The sequence below is a fragment of the Onychomys torridus genome, chromosome 1, assembly GCF_903995425.1.
Source record: "Onychomys torridus chromosome 1, mOncTor1.1, whole genome shotgun sequence".
Classification (NCBI taxonomy): Eukaryota; Metazoa; Chordata; class Mammalia; order Rodentia; family Cricetidae; genus Onychomys; species Onychomys torridus.
In genome coordinates, this window is record NC_050443.1 from 175,874,681 (window position 1) to 175,896,602 (window position 21,922).

At 40.3% G+C, this 21,922-nt stretch overlaps 1 protein-coding gene across 2 annotated transcripts in view; it reads left to right on the top strand.

The window, feature by feature from the left end:
- The window catches only part of Nhlrc2 (NHL repeat containing 2), a 56,845-nt gene that overhangs the window by 1,492 nt on the left and 33,431 nt on the right, over positions 1–21,922 (top strand). For both annotated transcript variants that reach the window (XM_036173355.1, XM_036173363.1), the window contains 2 exons: positions 3,418–3,570; positions 21,104–21,559. In XM_036173355.1, the coding sequence (XP_036029248.1) occupies positions 3,418–3,570; positions 21,104–21,559 (609 nt within the window). The remainder of the gene's footprint in view (positions 1–3,417; positions 3,571–21,103; positions 21,560–21,922) is intronic.

The window sequence follows — 21,922 nt, forward strand, 5'->3', positions numbered from 1 at the left end:
GGCTCCAGAAAACTTTGTAATAAAGCATGTAGTAAATACACTATTATAAACGAGGACCTCAGCTAGATTTTGGAAGAATGTTTCATTTTTCTACTTTTGTTTGTATTTATAGTAATTTACTTTATTACTGTGATATTTGACCACTGTGACTCAAGTCATACTCATAAGAAAGTAATCAGGCTCCGTTTTTTATATGGTCTGATACTCTATGGACCTGATTACTAAGGACAGTATGCTGAAAATGAACACAGCGGCTGCAGCTGACCCATCCACCGAGAAAATACCTTCTTCGGAAGTTGCCATCTGCAGTATAATGAGTGGATCGAGGCCGACCTGAACTAAGTCCTTGTTCCTTCTCTGTTAGCCTTTTGCTTTTGAACACATTACTTGATTTCTCCAGGTCTTGATTTTTTTTTCCCTTGTAAAGTGAAACTAATACTTACTTTTCAGGGTTATTATGTGGAGGTAACTCAGGCAAATTCTTAGGAAACAAGGAGACTAAGTTGGCCACTTATTGTATTCACTGTAATCATTGCTGCTTAAAATGCATTATTATCATTTAAATCTGAACACCTAGTACAGTAACTTTAATATGATAACTGTCTCTGTGTCCTCAACAAATCACCCTTAGCAGTTTTTATTTATTTATTTATTTTTTGGTTTTTCGAGACAGGGTTTCTCTGTGTAGCTTTGGTGCCTGCCCTGGATCTTGCTCTGTAGACCAGGCTGGCCTTGAACTCACAGAGATCTGCCTGGCTCTACCTCCCTAGTGCTGAGATTAAAGGCGTATGCCACGACCACCTGGCTCACTCTTAAAGATTTCTAGAGACAGATTCTTAAATTTCTTGCTAGTGGGATGTGAAATACGCATTAATTAGTAAATGTAACTAATAGTTTTGTGTCATCAATTAGTTATATATCTAATACTTAACAAAAGGAATAATTAAGTGTTCACTGAGCCCTGAAACCTTTAGAGTATTAGGTGGAAATACTAAGTTGATTTGAGATAATCTTTCCTAGAATTTCGTTATGATGGGGTAACTGTAGTTTTCGATATTGGCAGGCCTCCCTGCTATGTTAGGCTCCATGGTACGTCTGGCTTCAGGGACATAGTTAATTGTAGTTGGAGATCTTCTCTCCAGGTGCCACCAAGCCCCCCACCCCCCACGGTCCCACAACCCATGTATAAAATAATCATTCAGACACTTATATTACTTAAACTGCTTGGCCATTAGCTCATGCCTACCATTGTCTAGCTCTTACTCTTATATTTAGCCCATTTCTATTAATCTATACTTTGCCATGTGGCTCATGGCTTACCAGTACCTTACATCTTTCTTGTCATGGCGGCAGCTGGCAGTGTCTCTCTGCCCCAGCCTTCCACCTCCCAGAATTCTCTTCTCTCTTGTCCCGCCTATACTTCCTGCCTGGCTACTGGCCAAACAGCATTTTATTTATACAGAGCGATATCCACAGCAGTTAATCACCTCAAAACATTAAATGGAAAATTCCAGAAGTAAACTCATCCTAAGTTTTAAAGTGTACGTTGTTCTGAGTAGCATGATGAAACTGTGTGCCTCTTTCCTATGTCTTCGGGGTGTAAGTCATCCTTCTGTTCATGACACTAGCCAATCCTGTTTACATCTCCACCTTGTATGTGCTACTTACCATTTGTCTTTAGTAGTTGTCTTGGTTTTCAGATGAATGTAGTAGAACCGCAATGCTTGTGCTCAAGTAACCTTTATTTCACTTAATAATGGCTCCAAAATTTGGGAGTAATGATGTTGTTTCTGGGCTATGCCACAAAGAATCCATAAAGTTCCTCCTTTAAGTGTAAAGGGGAATTTCTTGACTCTATAAAGAACAACCACTTGCCATGGTTCTGAGCTCTATAGTAAGAAAGAATTTTACTCATCACATTGTGAACAAGGAAGGGAACTGCACAGTTTTGCTTTGGCTTCTTGAGCTGTGAGAGTAGCTTAAGGAATGCAGTATGTGAAGATGCAGAGGTCTACTGAACAGGGTCAGGTACCCATTGAAAGGATCTGAGGTCTACTGAGCAGGGTCAGGTACCCATTGAAAGGATCTGAGGTCTACTGAGCAGGGTCAGGTACCCATTGAAAGGATCTGAGGTCTACTGAGCAGGGTCAGGTACCCATTGAAAAGTTCTTAGGTCTACTGAGCAGGGTCAGGTACCCATTGAAAGGATCTGAGGTGAATCTACTGTCGACAGGTGGGACTGCTGTGTCTGTTTCCTATCCAGCTATAGCTTTTAGTTCCTTTAAACTATTTCTGTCTACTTTGAGGTATAATTAATACTTTAGTAGCTGTATTTGTTTACTTTTATGCAATAAATGTCCTTTTTTCTTAAATGAGTTAAATGGGGGTGCTATACTTTTTAATTTAACAAAATCTTCATAGTATAGAGTTAAAATTTTGAGTCAGTGTCAACTAATTATAAATTCTGTGTTTAAAAACTACAAATTTTAAGCACCTAGGTTTCTGTGAAGGGAACAGGATCTTCATCAATGTTAATGTCTCTTCTGACTTTGCATTTAAAATATTTTGTTTGATATTTGTGGTTTCATCCAACTCAGAACATGGTAACTTCTCTTTCGTAAGATTATTTTAAGTATTTTTTTTTTTACTCTTACATATGTCATAATCTTTTTGAAATTTGCTTTTTAAACTTAACCTCGGTTTTTAGTATCCCTTTTATACTTAATTATGCATTCAACTAGATTTTTAAAATAATTCTTATTTCCTCTTGTTTTTACTTGAGTCTGTTGATTTTATTCCCTTTCCCCCAGACTACTAACACTATTTCTGAAAGAATTTAGTGCTTTTTGTTTGTTTGATTTTACTACATTTGCAGATTGTCTCATAATAGCAGATTTTCCATTCTCAACCTGCTACCAGCCCTCTTGTCTGTCCATCTCTGAGCTTTTAATCTCCACGTAGTTGCCTAGTTGACCTTTTTCATTAAGTCATACATACCTACGTTGTTACAATCATGAAGATGTTCTCTTACTTATTAATAGAAAAGAGACCCAGGTAGAAACAGAATAATAAATTCAAATGCCACAGACTTTAACTGCTGCTATCATCTCTTAAAGTGTTTGACTGGCAGTGGTGGTGCACACCTTTAATCCCAGCACTTGGGAGGCAGAGCCAGGTGGATCTCTGTGAGTTCGAGACCAGCCTGGTCTACAGAGCGAGATGCAGGGCAGGCACCAAAACTACACAGAGAAACCCTGTCTCAAAAAAACCAAAACAATAAAATAAAAGTGTTTGGCTGTTTATACTCATCTTAGGGGGAAAAAAACGATTCACATTTTAATGGGCAGTTTAGGCAAATTACTCCTTTTTCTTTCTTGTTTTCTTTAATCATTGTAATTTGTGTTTTGTGAATTCCAGGATTAGAATGGCTGAACACAGAAGAGCCTCTTTCTATTTACAAGGATCTGTGTGGAAAAGTGGTTGTCCTTGATTTCTTCACATACTGCTGCATTAACTGTATTCACCTGTTGCCTGATCTCCATGCCCTAGAGCGCAGATTCTCCGATCAAGGTAGCTGCTTTTGATTGGTTTCTCACAGACTTGTACTTAAACACTGGAGTGGTGGCTCCTTTGCTCTGATGGGGATGGGGATGACCGTTTGGCAAGACTAATGCTTCTAGGTGTGATCCTAATCTGTGAGCAAGACTGACGCCCTGTTTCCCTGTAGTTTTCAATGTTGAGATAAGGTCTCGCTGTGTAACCCAGGCATCGTCGGGTTGGCCCTCCATCTCTGGAACCCCTGGTTTGCCTCCATGTGTTTTTCCATGAGGAGTAAACTTAGTGATAATGGTTTGCTTATTTGAGTGCTAGAATTTAGAATTCAGGTTTTGTCTGAATGTTTGAGCCTAATTTACTTTCTTCATGATGAGATATTTAGAAAAGTCTTTTTCTATCCCAGGCTTAACTAAATTTGTTCTATGAAAAAAGTGAAACATCTGGCCCAATCTTAAACTCTTCTCAGTGTGATGATACAAAGGTTTAAATTACTTAGCAGGAAATGTCATTAGGCTTCTGATGTGAATCACAGTAGAATGCAAAATACTTTTTCTTTGACCTTGTGTCATTAAAAATGATTTGTTACAGTTAATGTTTCCAAAGCATACTAGGAAATCCTCTTACAGCATTAAAGCTTTGGGAGGTAGGAAAGATTATACTTGGAGTTTGCTGTCCAAGTTGGGAAATAATCAGGCTTTTTTGTTGACTTCTTTTCAAAACAACATGAGAGTAAAATTAATAAAATGGTTTCATTGAGTTAAGTTTAAACACATATGCTTGGCATCTACATGAAAGAGAGAGGGTCGCTGATCTTCTGCCTAGGTGTGGGGTAGACCATATATATGCACAGATGCCAGATAGTGGTTGAACAGGACTGCTGATAAAATCTAAACTACAAATAAGAGCTAGATGCTTTAACTATAATATACTCTACTTTTAAAATACTAACAAAGATGTGCAAATGACTAACTCATCAAAAGTGTGTATAGATTGATGAAGAACTGTGTTATTATGTCTAGATGGTATGTACCTGTGTTCTTATTCAAGCAGCACATTTATTGAGCATGCTATGAATATTTTTAGGGATGTGTAACAAATCTGAATAAGAAGCATTAAGGTGGCAAAATCCATTATTTTATAAAATTAATATATGTAAATTTTTTAAGTCTTATGGACCTCTCTCACCAGAGAATAGTAACTCACTTTGCCTGTGACTCTTTGAAAAGAGTTCCTAGTGGAACAGAACTGACCTAAAACTTTAAGCAATAGTGCATGTGAAATGGAAAATGGGCAGTAGGATTTACCTGACTGAGAAAGTATCAGGTAAGCAAGCATAGATTCCAGAGAAGGTAGGATTCTTGGTCTGAGAACAAGAACAGGTGGCAGGGCTTGTGGTAAAAATAGAAAGAGACAAAAGGCTGGAGAGATGGCTCAGTGGTTAAAAGCACTGGGTACTCTTTCAGAGATCTTGAGTTCAATTCCCAGCAACCACATGGTGGCTCACAACCATCTCAATAGATTCTGATGTCCTCTTCTGACATGCAGGTGTACATGCAGACAGAGGACTCAGACATTAAATATTGAAAAAAATATAAATAAATAAAATGAGACAAAGACTGATAAGTTAAGGCCGTGTTGTAGAGTGCTCTTTTGGGCATTCCTACTAATTCAGCTGTCTTCTTCTGGTGAGGATGTGGCAGTGTTGAAAGTTGTTTTTTATTTGTTTGTTAGTTTGTTTCAATAGAAGGAAACATAGTAAGATTGGATTTTAGAACAGCACTACATGTTAAGAATCTGAATGTTGATAATTTCCCTATCTAACATCACTCCTTAACGATATGTAGTTAGCTTAATTGGTTGACACCATACCCAGAGCAGATTCAGTGACCTCCTCTCAAGGGTCTGTGTCCTTTGCCAGTTGATGTGGAATTTTTTTTATATATATACCTCTGAAAAGTAAAATACTTTGTAAGTAGAAAGAGTTCTAGGAATCTGGAGGAGTAAGAAGCAACAGAAACGTTCTTTTGTAGAAGATTGTACAGACAGAATCTGTCTAGGGTGGACCTCTATTGAAGGCAGAGCTGCTGTTTTCAGCAAGTGTCACAAGACAATTAAAAACTAATCAGAAAAGACAAACAAGAGTGGCCTATTTAAACCACAGAGACTGTCCCTTTAAAAGACCAAATGGCAGGTCTATGAGACTCTAATACAAATGTTAAAGATGCTCAGAGAACAGCAGAAAATGTAGAAAAGATAAAACCGTATATGAGGAAAAGGAAATAACAGTAAAAAGATTGGAGAACCATTAAAAAAGCACAAAGAAAACTCTGGAACTGAAAACCACATCAGCTCAAGTGAGCATTTGGAAGCAGAGCTTAAAGCTAAGGCTGCAGATCTTGTTGACTATGACTATTTTATAAAACCTTTGAAAGAATTAGAGCCTAGGGGACACCTGGGGTACCATCAAGTAGGTCATAGGCTTTGTGGGGACTTTTAAAGAAGTAATGGCCTAAACCTGCCCTAATTTAATGAAAGACAGGAATAGAAATAGCCAAGAAGTTTACTGAACTCTTAAGTAGAATGGACTCATAGAAAACCACACCGAGATTAGAGCCAGTGCTGAGAGGCAAGGACAGAGAAGTCAGCAGCAGAGAGAAGCAGCTCATTGTGTTCAGAGACCTTGGAGAGTCGGCAGTCTCCTCAGGTGGTTGGTATTTGACGAGACTGGAGGCTGCAGGCGGTGGCCAGTGTTTTCAGATCCCACAGAGAAAGACTGTTGGGCGGCATGGTGCAGTTGTAAGTTGTGCTTCTCAGGGGGAGAGGACGGAAGACGTCTAACCCCACAGGCAGAAGTTGAGGCCTTCATGAGAGTCTTGCAGGTGAACAAGAAGAGGGCCGGGTGGTAGTGGCGCACGCCTGTAATCCCAGCACTCGGGAAGCAGAGGCAGGTGGATCTCTGTGAGTTCGAGGCCAGCCTGGTCTACAAAGCGAGTTCTCAGATGGCCTCCAAAGCTTCAGAGAAACCCTGTCTCAAAAAACCAAAAAAAAAAAAAAAAAAAAAAAAAAGAAGAGAAGCCACATACTATTTTGAAGCCTGAGAAGAAACAGATGCAATAAGTAAATACATGGTAATTATAAAAACTACATTATTGTGACAGTGATGTTGTAGCTCAATATCTGCAAGACTTAGTACACAAATATAATAAAAATTCATCTGAAAGCTATTGACAGGTTTGAGGAGAGAAATAGACAAGTCTGTGATAGTAGTTGAAGAATTCAGTACCCATTCTCAATAATGAATACAATATCCAGACAGAAGTAAGGAAATGAAGGATTTGAAAGATCTGCAACCTATACCGAACACCCTAACACCATCAGGATAGATACAGTGTTTTCAAGTGCACATGGACCATTTTCTAGAAAAGATCATTAATTATTAGGTCACAGTTTTTTCAATAGGTTGTAAAAGATAATATAAAGTATCATCTCTGTTATCAACTAAAGTTAGAAATCAATAGAAGGAAAGCTCGAATGATGAATGGTTTGTGAAAATTAAACATATCTTTAAACACCCAGCAGACCAAAAGGAGGTCACATAGAAATTAGAAAAATTAGAAACAAACAAAAATGTAAGCATATTAAACTTATAAACACATTAAAAAAAACACACCAACCAAACACAGCATAAAGAACTAGAAAAAGAATGTAACTTCTATCAAATTTGCAAAAGGAACAAAACAGTGAAGGTTTGAGCAGAGAGAAACAAAAGATAATAGGAAAATAATAGAAATGAAAAATTGGTTTCTTGACAATATAATCGACAGTCTAAATTAAAACTAGAAATCCAGATGAAGCTATTACTGATCATTCCATTGAGATAAGGATTATAAGGTCATATGTAATTGTATGCCAGTGATGAAAGAGAACTGTCTGAAAACACAGAGCCTACCAAGTATAAGCCGTGAAGAAATAGAAACCCCAATAGGCCTGTGTCTACTGGCTTTAGTCACTGTAGCCAAGACACAGTAACAGCCAGAGTGTTTACTGCAGGATGAATGGGAAGGTGAAAAGAACATGCACTCAGGGGCTACTGGTCAACCTCAAGCAAGAAGAAAATTTTGACAACTTGGAAGATCCTTGGGTACATGACATTGTGCTAAGTAAAAGAAACCAATTTCTCTGTCTCTGTGTCTTTCTCTTTCCCTCACCCCCCCTTTCTCTCAGAGAACAAGAGTGAGCGAGCAAGTGAGAGAGAGAGACAGAGAGAGAGGAGAGAGAAAGGGGAAGTAAAATGGTGTGGAGAGAGTAGTAAGGACTTTCTGTGCAGCGAGTAAATTTCAGTGTTTCATTTGAGACAGGATCTCATTCTTAGTCCAGGCTGGCCTTCAATATGTGCCTGACATTTTCAGTTTTGCAAGATGAAGAGTGGATGGTGGTTGGGGGTGGTTGTACAACAATATGAATGTACTTAATACTACACTTAAAAATGGTTAAGGTAAATAAACTATAAGAACACAAAAATGGCTACATGTGGTGGTGCATGCCTATAATGCCAGCACTTGGGAAGCTGTGTCTTAAGGTTTCTATTGATTGCTGTGAAGAGATGCCATGACCATGGTAACTTTCATAAAGGAAAACATTTAATTGGGGTGGCTTAGTTTTAGAAGTTTAGTCCATTATCATGGTGGGACATGGTGGCATGTAGGCAGACATGGTGCTGGAGAAAAAGCTGAGAGTTCTACATCTTGATCCACAGGCGCAGAAAGAGACTATGTTCCACATTGGGCATAGCTTGAACATGTGAGACCTTAAAGCCTGCCTCAACAGTGACAAACTTCCTCTAAGGCCACACCTAATAGTGCCACTCCCTGTGGGCCAAGCATTCATTCAAACACAAGAGTCTATGGAGGCCATACCTATTCAAACCACCACACTGAGGGAGGAAAGTGAGCAGTTTGAGGACAGCCTGAATTACAGAGTGAAATGACATTTCCAAACAAACCCATTTGCTATGTATAGAGAGAGACAGTTTTATGAGGCAACTATAAACTTGAAACTGGCCATAGGGGAAGTATTTATACCATGAAAGTCAACAAACACTATAAATCAGAGAATTTTATAAATTGTTTTTTGATCATTCTATCAAATCAAAGAGCTAGTTTCCTAGCATACCCAAATGACTTATTGATAGACTGTAGATCAGCAGTTCTCAACCTGTGGGTCGCCATCCCTTTTAGGGGTCACATATCAGATATCCTGCATATTGGATATCTATATTACAATTCATAACAGCAAATTTACAGTTAGGAAGTAGCAATGAAATAATTTTATGGTTGGGGGTCACCACAACATGAGGAACTGTACTAAAGGGTTGCAGCATCAGTAAGGTTGAGAACTGCTGCTATAGATTAGTTTGTGTTTCTGCATTTGGCTGTTCTGAATATTGTTTGTGGAATAAATTTTTAAGGTTTAGAAACTACTTTGGTAAGTGATCTCAGCCTTTTAATTTCAAAGAAACATTGCTGCAATAATATGCTACTGTATGAAAATCCTGGTAACTCAAGTTTTTGTATATTGTCAGAAGATAATTCAGTTTATATTGAAAAAGACATATCCAGAAATTATCACATGGAAGTTCAGTAAGCTGTCACCAGATTAAACTTGCTTTCTTGCAGCTAAATGTGTTCCACTATCTGATATTTTTCTGCACATAGTGGAGCAATGCTGCTCCTGTCCTGATGGTCTGCCATAAGCAGAATGAAGAATTGTTCTGTTTCAGACCCACTCTTGCCCAGCATGGTGGTGCAACCTATAGTCCCATCACTCAGTTATCAGAGGCCAGAAGATTATAAATTCTAAGTCAGCCTGGACTCCATGGCGAGACCCTGTCTCAAAATACCAGACTAAATAAATAAATGACAGCTTTTCAATTCAGGTTTGCAGTAGAGACCAATATCATTTTTATAATAGCATATGAAAAACTACTTTAAACAAACAGTAAATAATGCTTAATTGTAGTGAGTCACTCTAATGCTTAAGCATTTTAGAGGATGTAACTGTCCCCTGAGGTCATTAGTTCATAGTAATTCAACATATGTTTATGTTAAATTGGTAAGTGCCCAAGTGATTCCTGCTTGCTAGGTGAGAGTTTCTAAGATTTTAGCTTCTTTATGCTAGTACCTCAGTATATTGTTATCCTACTCATTTAGGACAATAGCTGTTATAACAGGAAAAGCAGTCTTGACTTATACAAAAGCATTTTCTTAGAAAAGCTATGCATATTTTAATGTGATTTCTAGGTATATTTAATGTGTAACTGAATTGGATGTTTTGGAGCCTGAAGATTGTGTTCCTGTTAGTGAACACTAGTACCTGCCATGCAGTATGTAGGCCTTATCTGTTGTACACTTGACACAGATCTGCAGGAGTGCACCTCTAACTTTACATGAAACTAAACCTCGGAGTAAATTAAGTTTAATTTCATTGTGAGTCAGTTTCCAGACCATCCTCAATGGTAATTCATGTAAAGGAGAGGCCTAGCTCCAGGTGACTACAGTGGAAGAGCACAAGCTAGGTCAGGGAGAGGAGCTCAGAAGGGGCAGCCATGGAGACCAGTGCAAGGTGTTGGCCATTCCTGATGGGGACTTGACACACTGCCAACCAGGGAGCACATTTCCAATCCTTAGGTTCACCTCACGGTTTATACTGGAGGTGCTCGCTGGGGCAGCTTTCTTTTCTGTGGCATATTCCAGAATGCCAGACTCTCTAGAGAGAAACGTTTACTTGGAGTAAATCATGTGGTTTATACAGTTTAGACATGGTGAGCCACTCTACCTGTGCTGGGAAGGGTGAGAGCCCTCCCAAATCCAGATGCTAGGCAAGAACTCTTCTACATGGATGAGCCTTTCAGGAAATTGGGTCTGCTGTGGTCACTCTTATCTGTGTGTATTTTATATTCTTCTCCCACAAGCCATCTATTTATTATTGTATGTTCTTAAATAGTTAAGCTCTTGTGAAAATATTGGTCATTTTATGGCACGTTTTCAGAGGTTTAGTCTAACCAAGTGTTGTAGAATATTGTTTTAAGAAGTGTTACTTTTGTTTATGCTGGAACGTTTGTTTAATGATGCAAAGATGTGTTAAATTTGTTTGATTAAATAAAATTCACCTGTGGTCAGGAGGCTGAGTCAGCAATTAGCAGACAGGAAGTGGTAGGGAGGAGTCAGGGGGAGAAGTGCTTTTAAGTGGGGGCTAGGAGAAGGAGGAGGACTTTTTGGGAGACACACAATCAAGGAGAGGAGGTAAGCCTCTCTGAGGAGCAAAATTCCACCTCAAGCTTTGAATTTTGAGTTCTCTAGAGGGACAGAGATTTAGATAAATTCCCTTGGTAGCTTTGAAAGAATCGGTGCCTGAGGGAACAGAATCCCCTCAGGCGGGGGTGTAGCTTGAATCTTAAATGGCCTTATTAATAAAATCAAACCTGAGGCCAGTTACTGGGGTGGATGCTGGATGATCAGAGAAGCAGAACAAGCCACAGCCAACTTTACCTCGCCAATTCCTCAGCTGATCCTGTTTCCTCAGACTGTAAGCCTCTTGAGTTCTCATCCAAATGGATCTCAGCTGAACTGCTGCTCAAAAGCCTGAAAGCTTAACCAGTTCTAGTTCCTGGTTTTCACGCCTTAGATACTTTTCTGCCTCCTGCCATCACTTCCTGGGATTAAAGGCGTGAGTCACCAAGTCTGGCTGTTTCCAGTGAGGCCTTGAACTCACAGAGATCCAGGCAGATCTCTGCCTCTGGAATGCTAGGATTAAAGGCATGAGTGCCACCATTTTCTAGCCTCTGTATCTAGTGGCTGTTCTGTTCTCTGACTCCAGATAAGTTTATTAAGGTGCACAATATTTGGGGGAACACAATACCATCACACTGGGGCCTTGCAGCCGAGCTGCTGCTGGTAGCAGTGGAGTTGAAGTTACTGATTAGGACAACCGTGGCTAAAAGGAAGCAACCAGAAAGACAGCACAAGAACTTAGTGACTTTTTTTTTTTGTCTTTGTGGTTTGCTTCTGATCTCTGCTTCAATTTAATCTTTATTTCCACTGCTTTAAGTACAAACACCTACTGTCAGTGTCTTCTGCCCATGAGCCCCTCCTCCCTTTGTTTCAGCCTCCCTAGCTTTGCCCCAGGTCATCTGTAATATTTTGGTGTGGCAGGTGGGGGTGGCCCATATGCTTGTGAATAGAGGCCAGAGGTTGACCTTAAGTATCTTCCTCAGCCTCTCTCATTTTTGGAGACAAGGTTCTCTTGGTGAAGCTGGAGCTCAAGCTAGACTGGCTGGCCAGAAGTCCCTGGGGTCTGCCAGCCTCTCCAGTGCTGTGATGATGGGACCTCTGTGCTCTACAGGGTGCTAGGGACCCAAAGTCAGATCTCCTACCTGAACAGCAGCACTCTGCCAACTGAGCTGTTTCTCAGCCCTCCTGCTCTTTAACACTGTTACCTGTATTGTCCTGTGCCTAGGATGAGTCTCTCCTTTTTATGTAGTAAAGTTATGCTTGCCATTTAGGCTGCAGGTTTTACTTTTTGTAATGTCTTCAAAAAGCCCTCAAATAGTTTCAGTCCTTGGATTTGACTAGATTATTCTATAGACTACTGCTGAACTACACTTTCTGTTACAGTATATACAATTGAATCTCTGTGTCTCTTCCTTAGTCCCTGTTCTATTGATATGAAGAGACACCATACCCAAGGCAACTCATAAAAGGAGCATTTAATGGTCTTGCTTATAGTTTTAGAGGCTTAGTCCATGATCATCATGGCAGGAAGCCCACAGGCACAGTACAGGATCAGTAGCTGAGAGCTTTACATCCTGATCTGCAGGCAACCAGCAGAGAGAGACAGACAGACAGACACATTGGGCCTGGTGTGACACACCTCCTCGTGTTTCCCAAACAGTTCCATTACCTGGTGTTAGGCATGCAAATATTTGAGTCTGGGGCCATTCTTAGTCAGACCACCACACTTTCCTTTCATGTTTTTAAAAATGATTTGTGCAGAAGTTATTTTGTTGCTGATACAAAACATTGGAAAACATTCTCTTTTTGTACCTCTCTCCCAGCCTTCTCTCTCCCCTTTGCTTTCTTCTCTTGTTCTTTCCTTCCATGTTTCCGTTTTTGATCCTTATGTTGGAAAGAGTCATAGAGGGAAGAATCTTCTCATCCTAATTTTTATTACCTAGGTAATAGAAAAAGCAAAATAGTTTAACAAAAAAAATCTGTATATTTTAAGATTTTTGATGCTAAAAATGAGAATAGGTACATGAGAGTTGTCTGTATATGAATCAGTGTAGACATCTATTTGGATTATGTGATATATACATATATATATATATATAATAGTTATCTTCATTCTACCTTTTATATACTAATGCCCATGATCTGTGAGGCACATGTCTAAGGCCCCATGGGTGCTGCTCACTACCTATAATACCTGTGAGGCCCCTTTTGTCATTACTGAGCGCTTATCAGATTTTGGCCTTCAGGACTGTTTGAAGTTTTAGCTATAATAGCAAGATTAGCACAAGTTTATTTTTCTGTCTTCATGGATGATGAATAAATATGCATTCTTAACCATAGGTTTTATTTTATTTCCTTAAGTCATACTCTCTCTCCTTTTTACTGGAACAGTGTGTGGCTTCTTCGTTGATAAACATGAATTATTGCTATTACTGTTCCTGAGCTTTAGGCCATAATTATGTATAATATTGCTTACTCAAACATAGAACTAATACAGCAATGGTGTGGGTCATGGGTTCTACATGGATACCTTGAAAAAGGGATTATAGACACCAGGTGAGATTAAAGTGGGCCTGAGATTACATTGTACCACTCATGAGGATGTGCAGTCTCAAACATGAATTATTGACTTCTGTGATTTCCTACTCAGTAATTTTAGACTATGATTGATTTTTAGATAACTAGAACCATGGAAAGATGGGAAAGGAGGGATACTGTAGTGATATTCCTGAGGAACTGAAGGAAGGTCAGGTTGCTTAAACAAGAAACAGAAGATATAGAGAAGTTTCTGAAATGATGTTTGAGCTTCACACTAAGAACAGAGAAGGATTTTCTGCAAGATGATGACACAGTCATATTTGTATTTTTTTTTTAAAGAGATGAGTCTGACTTCTAGGGAGATAACTCACTGTGGATAAGACAAGTGTGGGGGTCTCTGCAAACACCTGGGTCTGCATGAGCAAGAAGGAAATCCAGTTCAACATGACTTTGTTAGCTGGTGTTTGTTCAGACTTCCAGAGTCTGACACTGGGCAGTTTATTTTAGGCATATTTAAGTATAGTGCAATATTGGGGGGAAGTTTCCTGGTAACAATTAACTCAATCCCATGTGCACAATAAAGTTTAAGGCATGACTACATCAAAACTCTGCAAAGTACATGTGACTTCTTCCATAAAGATGGGATCTATACCTTAAGGGCCTAGGGGAGGATCTCGTGTGGCATCTTCCATAAGGATGGATTCTTTTGACTGAGAAACAGTGTTCAATATAAAGGTGTAGGGAGGAAGAATCTGGGATAAATGTGGCCCTACATATAGCACAGATCACCAGGCTGTTAACTCCATCTCCTTTATTGAGGAGACAAACCTGCCCATCTAACATTCCTGGTTTCCCTAGTGCTTATCTGTGAGCACAAGGTCCTTGTGCTCTCTATGGGCAGTATAGAAGGTCTGGTAAGGCTGTTCTGCTCTGTGAGATGGGGTAATGGGCCGAAACCAGTTGTAGGGGTTACATCAATAGGGCACGGTCATGAATTATATATGGACGATGAAGGCAACAGTTCATGGGTTTTTACAGAGACATTCTAGACTGAGTTCTTGCTTATATAATTGCATGTATGATTGTGCAGTTCTGTAACAGAAAACACTAAAGTACAGATTTGAAGGGAAGGTCATGAGTTTAGTTGGAAGTGTCCTTGATACTTGAATTCATTTTTCCATAGAACTTCCATTGCACTAGATAAAGGTCTAAATGCTGACTGTGATTTTCACGTGTTTCCTCATGTTTGTTCTTATGGTCTCAAGCTTCTGTCCTCTTTTATGTGCTACTTTCTCTCCCTGAATCTCCTTCATCACTCTCTTTACTTCATTTCAACTTCTCGTCATTGGGATGCCACCCCATTCATCACTTCTTTGGGAAAATAATAGAGTATATTGATTGTGGGAAAGTAGGTAGGAAATATCATGATGTACTTTGATTGACATCATTGCAGCTATGGGCTTAACTTGTGGGTTCTTATTTGACTTTGGTAAATTTGGAGTCATTATTGTTATTTATTTCAGTGTTTGTCTTGCCCCACAAGCAGCCTCCTGTGCTCATGCCATTTTTGCACTACTTCCTTTTCTTCTTCTTTTATTTCATTTTTCTTTATTAAGAAATTTTCTACTCACTCCACATACCATCATCCACAGACCTCCCTCCCCCCACCTCCCAGCCCTCTTTCCCAAGCCACCCCGCATCCCCACATCCCCCAAATCAAGGTCTCCCTTGAGCAGTCAGCAGAGCCCAGCACACTGAGCCTAGGCAGGTCCAAGCCCCTTCCCACTGCACCTAGGCTGTGCAAGGTGTCACACCACAGACACCAGATTCCAGAAGCCTGTTCATAGACCAGGGGCAGATCCCGATCCCCCTGCCTGGGTTCGAGCCAAACAACCATCTTCCACATCCAGAGGGCCTAGTCCAGTCCCATGGGGGCTCCACAGCCACCAGTCCACAGTTTATGGGCTTCCACTAGTGTGGCCGGTCATCTCTGCACGTCCTCCCATCATGACCTCGACAGTAGTATCTCTCCTCTCTCTCATCAGTTGGATTCCCAGAGCTCAGCCTGGTGCCTGGCTGTGGATCTCTGCATCTGCCTCCATCAGTCACTGGGCAAAGGCTCTATGATGACAGCTAGGTTATTTGCTAGGCTGGTCACCAGAGTAGACTGGTCCAGGCACCCTCTGGACCACTGCCAGCAGAACATGGTGGGGTCAACCTTGTGTATTCCTGAGAGCCTTCCCAGCACCCTGCCTCTTCCTATTCCCATGATGTCCTTACTGAAGAATGGATAAAGAAAATATGGCACATATACACAATGGAGTACTACTCAGCAGTAAAAAACAATGATATCATGAAATTTGCAGGCAAATGGATGGAACTAGAAAATATCATCTTGAGTAAGGTAACCCAGACTCAGAAGGACAAACATAGTATGTACTCACTCATAAGTGGATACTACATGGGAGGGGAGGGATGGCCAGACTGCAACCCATAACTCCAGAGAGGCTAGCTAACAGGGAAAGACCCTGGGAATGATACATGGAGGACCCTGCAAAGGAGAGGTGGATGGGATCTGCATGGGCACACTGGGTGGGGGAGAGGGTGGAGGAGGGCAAGGAGTAGGGGATGAGAGCATGGGGAAATGGGATGGTCCACCTGGAGCAGGGACAGAGTGGGAGGGTAGGGAGGAAGATGCCATGATGGATTACTTCCTTTTCACATCAGAGTATTTCTAGCTCCTCCTGCACTTTTGTGACCCATCTCAGCTACCGTGTCTTCAAGGAGTTAATGACTCCTAAGCTGTCTTTGTTTTCAGTTGAGCCCCTCTCAAAGATGTAAACAATTGCGCTGGAGAGGTGGCTCAGAGGTTAAGATCATTGGCTGCTCTTCCAGAGGTCCTGAGTTCAATTCCCAGCACCCACATGGTGGCTCACAGCCATCTGTAATGAGATCTGGTGCCCTCTTCTGTATACATAGTAAATAAATAAATCTTTTTTTTTTTTTTTAAGGATGTAAACAATTACTGAGGCTAGTCTTTCCAGCTGCCTCCACCCTGAGTTACAGTGTTCATTTGGAGGAAGGAGGACTCATTTGTTACTCCTTATATTTCATTTTAGCCCCCTTGCCATCTCATTGCCGTGTGTGTGTGTGTGTGTGTGTGTGTGTGTGTGTGTGTGTGTAACAACGTGCTTTTCACAGTGAGAACTGGACAGAAGGTTTGCCATTCTTGCCCCTGTTTCTTCACCTTCCTCTGCCTTGTACTTTGTTTCATTTCTTGTTACCTTTCCTCTTGGACAGGAAGTGCTGCACTTCAGACATTTTGTGCATAGTATTTCACTGTGTCGTCTGTCCTGTGTGTTGGCTCTCGGGTTGTTACACAGTAGTTATAATGACTAGTTTTCTGGAGAGGTAAGTTTTCATGTGGTGATGGGCTATCTTAAGGGTCATTTCCTAGAAACGGGACGACTGTGAAAGTCGTCATTTTGTTGCATGTCTCTAAATCCCCATCCTAGGGCGGTGCTCACTTGCCCTCCTGCTATCGAAGAGAGAGTGTTTGCTGTTCCTCCTGCTGCTTCAGCAGAGCATTTTAACTTTGACCCGTCCAAACGTCATCCCATATATGTAACGTGGCACTTTATCATACATGTCGTTTTCTCTGTAAGTTGATAACTGGTTATTGTTTGATGTATAAAGGCTCTTTTCATAATAGTTTTATGTTCAAAATTGCTAAATCTTTTTAATTGTCATGGATTTTTTTGGTATACTAATTATATCATGTGTATGCAAATGTTTTCCAATTCTTGTGTCTTTGATTTTCTTGTGTAATTACATTTGCATCTCCCTGTCAGTACCTCAACTCTTTGTCAAGTACAGTAGAGCTAGCAGGGATCTTTGCCTTGTGCCTTATGCTTGTATTTCTTCATTCAAAGACTCATTTTGAGACTAGATTATATTTATTTAATCAATTACTTTGTGTGAATTATAAATATGATGTTAAACAAAACGTATCTCTGTTATTTCCAGAAAGTTAATATTGTCAGCTTGACAGGATGTAGGATTATCTGGGAGAAAAGTCTCTGGGCCTTCCTGAGGGGTTGTCCATATCAGGGTGATGGAAGTGTGAAACTCCACCTCAACTCTGAGGGGCAGCATTCCATGTTGTGGGGTTCCTGAACTGAATAAAAAGGAGAAAGCTTGCAGAGTACTGCTGGTATTCAATGCTCTTTGCTTTTTGACTGTAGCTGCCTCACACTCCTGCACCAGACTTTGCTGCTGTGACAGACTGTGCCCTCAAACTGTGAATCAGAATAGACCCTCCTTTCGAGTTTCTTCTTGTTGAGTATTTTGTTAAAGCAATGAGAAAGGTGGCTAATACACCTAATTTTAAATCTTTCAACTTTAGCCCCCCAACATAAAAATAACAAGGAGAGCAAATACAGCTGTATTTGACCCTGCATTTCATAACACTACTAGACAGCGAATATCATGGCCTTCACATCACTTGTGCATTAAGAAATAAACTAAATTCTAATTCAAGGTGTTGCCGATGCAAGCTAAGGGCAGGACGGAGGAGGCTTAACAAGCACCAGAAGAAAAAGTAGAAGTACTTGAACACAAAACAAACTGTGGGTGGGTGGGTGGGTTGGTTGGTTGGTTGGTTTGTGGGCTTTTTGCTTTGTTTGTTTGCTTGTTTTGCCTTATTGGTTTTCTGTTTGTTTTATATTGATTTTGTTGGTTGTTTTGTGGTGGGATTTTTTTTTGTCTGTTTTTTGAGAAAGAAAGAACATGACGTTGGATGGGTAGGGAAACGGGGAGTTGAGGAAAGGGACAAACAATGAAATATATTGTATGAAAATGTTTTAAATAAAAAAGTTAAAAAAAGAAAGTGGAACAGTTCTGAAGACTCAGACAATACAAACAGAACAGCCCTCTGTCTCTAGTAAGAATACCCCAATACAAAGTGTGGAATAGTTAACACAGATGTGAATATTCTGGTCTCTCACAGCTCTTAGTGTTCAGGAAGGATGAGAGCGGAAAGCCTGGAGAAGTGTTGCTTTAGGATGAGCGTCCATGCAGGGTGCCATCCCCTCAGATGGTCCCTAAAGGAAAGAAGGGCACAAAAGGGAGAGTTTAGGACCCAGTATAAACAGAGGAGAATTAGACACAGTAACTCTAACTCCTCCACAAGTGATGCCCATAAATGAAACTGCACAGATAACAGCTGTCAGAAGAGGGCGCTCTCAAGCTAGGAACCTTGTTCACAAACATGATAAAGGACAGTAAAGAGAGAGTGTGGGAATCCTCAGGTCACACTTGGCAGCAGTAGTACTGCCTGCCTCCTGGAGTAATACCCTCAAACCGCATTCAAGACGAATGGAAACCAACCTGCATCAGAAACGCTAAAAACAAGAAAGGAAAAGGAGAAATGATTGAATTCAAAAACAAAAAATTCAGGATTATACTAGAAGTGAAATCTAAACTCCAAGCTGTCCGAGCTCATATACAGGATATAGTCCAACCTTCTCCTGTAACTAGATGACCCCATGAATGCATGCACATTTGTTCTTATGAGCATATGGATTGTGTGTGTGTACTAGGTTACATCCCTTATGTTTCTCAGTTCTTGTGAGTATATGGATGGTGTGTGTGTATTAGGTTACATCCTTACATTTCTCAGCATGATGGATTTTCTCTGCAGTTAAGTTTTGCTGATTTCTTTTGAAATTTAAAGAAGTTAATCTTTTTAATTTAAAAAGAGTGGTTAAAATTAGGTGAGGTTTCACTGTATACTGAGTACTGTGTTGAATTCCCTACACAGATTATCTCTTAATTCACTTAACCTAGGAAGTCATTCCTGATATTTTTCTTGTCTTACAAATGAGAAAACAATAAAGGGTAAGTAATTTAGCCAAAGTATCAAGTCCTCCCCATGTTGTCCTCCCCACTCCCACCCTGTCCAGTTCCCAGGCAGTCATCCGCCTGCTCGCCCGCCCATCTGTGTAGTCTGTCCTTGTCGTTGTCCCCCTGCCCCCCTGTTTTTTAAAGCTGATACAAGATGTCTTTTGGGTGTTTGGTCACTGGTTCTCAGCATTGATCTACCTAGACATGGTTTCTTCTGATTGGGTCTGAGGTGGTGTGCTGACCTTGAATTCTGTATACTTCTACTTGGAGGTGAAGATTAGACATTACTCAGATGTTTGTTTTGTCCAGTTTCTTCTCTTTTTCCCTTTGGATTCTTGAAACTCCTTAGATTTTCTGAACGAATCCCAAGTTGCCTGAAGACGTGGTCTTCATTCCATCTTTCCTGGATCCTTTCCTAAGCTTCCTCTACTCTCCTGGTCTTTCCTTTGCATCTGTTTGCCAGTGGGCTCATTCAGTTTGTTTGTTTCAAGTAGGTATTTTCAACTCTTGTTTTTGTTTTGTTTTTCAAGACAGGGTTTCTTTGAGTACTCTTGGCTGTCCTGGATCTCGCTGTAGACCAGGCTGGCTTTGAATTCATGGAGATCCTCCTGCTTCTGTCTGTCAAGAGCTGGGATTAAAGGTCTGCATCACAGCCTCCAGCTTTCAGCTCTTAACATATTTTATTTTTTTCTTTTACAGTCTTATCTCTCTGTTTATGTTTCCTATCTGTTCATTCATTTCATTTTTTTCTTTTACCTCATGAAATACAATTTCATAGCTGACTATAGTCTCTGCTAACTCAAATCATTCTATTTTAGAATCAGCATCTCGTTTGTTTATTTCCTTTGATGATAAATCATGTATCCTTCGTTATGGTGTTTGCTTGAGGCAGGATCTCACTGTAGTTCTGGATGACAGGGAAATGGCTTACCATTCTTTGTGAAGTAGTAGTTTGGGGCTGTACCCGAGACCTTGGAATTTTGTGATATGTGGAACTTGGATCCTATTGAAGTCCTGACATATATTTTTAGCTTTGTTTAGTAGACATTCAGCCCAGTTACTTTTGATAAGTTCTCATCTTTTAAAAAAAGTATTTGTTTTTATTTTATGCATTTGAGTATTTTGCCTTGGTATATTTTCTTGCAGGGCCAGAAAAGAGTGCTGAATACTTTGAACCCAGAGTTACAGATGGTTGTGAGCCACTATCTGAGTGCCAGGCAACCAACCTATGTCCCCTGTGAGAGGAGCAAGCTCCCAACCACTGAGCCACCCCTCCAGCCCCTCTGTTCTTCCTTAGCTGCCTTTCCTGTCCAGGCAGGAATTCAGTTCCCAGTGCTCAGCATGTGTTATGCTTTATTGGTCTTCCTTTGTGTGTGTGTGTAGTTTAGTGAGTAAGCTGAGAAGTGAACGTTCAGTTTCCCCACACTCTGCAGCTTTGCTGGTGCTCTGCCCAAAAAAATGCAGTGGGTTTCAGTTGGAGTGTTAGCTGCCCATGGGCTTCAGCTGACAGCAGAGCTTCTGGCCGGTAACCCTGGACTCCTGACCTGCTGTGCTGTGCTGCCCTGTGGCTGACTTTAGTAGCTGTACCTGAAAAACAGAGTTCTAATGCTGAATGTGGGTCTGATCCGATGTGTTTATATGTCAGATCAAGATTTCTGAGATTTAGATTTATTAACTTTGTATACATATGTTTAAATATAATTAAATGCACTTTGTAGTTCTTTTTGAATCTGGATTATTTATATTAATGACCAGACTAATGTGTGGGTGATGTTTTTAAGATTTCATAATGTCTAACATACACGTTCCCTTTTCAGATGGTCTTCTGATTGTCGGTGTTCACTCAGCTAAGTTTCCAAATGAAAAGGTCCTGGACAATATCAAGAGCGCTATCCTTCGATACGACATCACCCACCCTGTGGTTAATGACTCAGACGCCAGCCTCTGGCAGGAGCTTGAAGTCTCTTGCTGGCCAACACTGGTCATACTGGGACCTCGTGGAAACATGCTGTTTTCTTTGATTGGAGAGGGACACAAAGATAAACTGTTTTTGTATACTTCTATCACTTTAAAGTATTACAAAGACAGGGGGCAGATCAGAGATGGAAAAGTTGGGATAAAACCCTTCAAAGAGTCTCTGCCACCTTCACCATTGCTGTTCCCTGGCAAAGTAGCAGCAGACCATGCTACCGGCAGACTGGTGGTAGCAGACACTGGGCACCATCGAATCTTGGTCCTTCAGGAAAATGGACAGATTCAGTACAGCATCGGAGGTAAGGTTTGCTTCTAACATGGTATGTAATGTACTTTTCAATTTAAAAATAGTTCAAGTAAATATACCAAAGCAGCTTGAATTGGCTTGTGACTTTATCACTGAGTTATTTTGTTATTTAGTCTGTGGTATCTGAGCTAACCTCCTTTCCTTTTCAGAACAAACAAAACCCAGAAGCTACATGTCAAAAGGAGGAAATCATTAAGTTATATAGTTTTTAGGTATATTTGTGTTTTCCATCCTGTTTTCTTTTTCTTTAATAAAAATGTCACATTTATTTGTTTGTGGAAATATGCCAAAATTTTAGGTCAGTGACATTTTAAATGGAAGTTTCATGTTTTCTTCTCTAACAAAATTTGTCCAT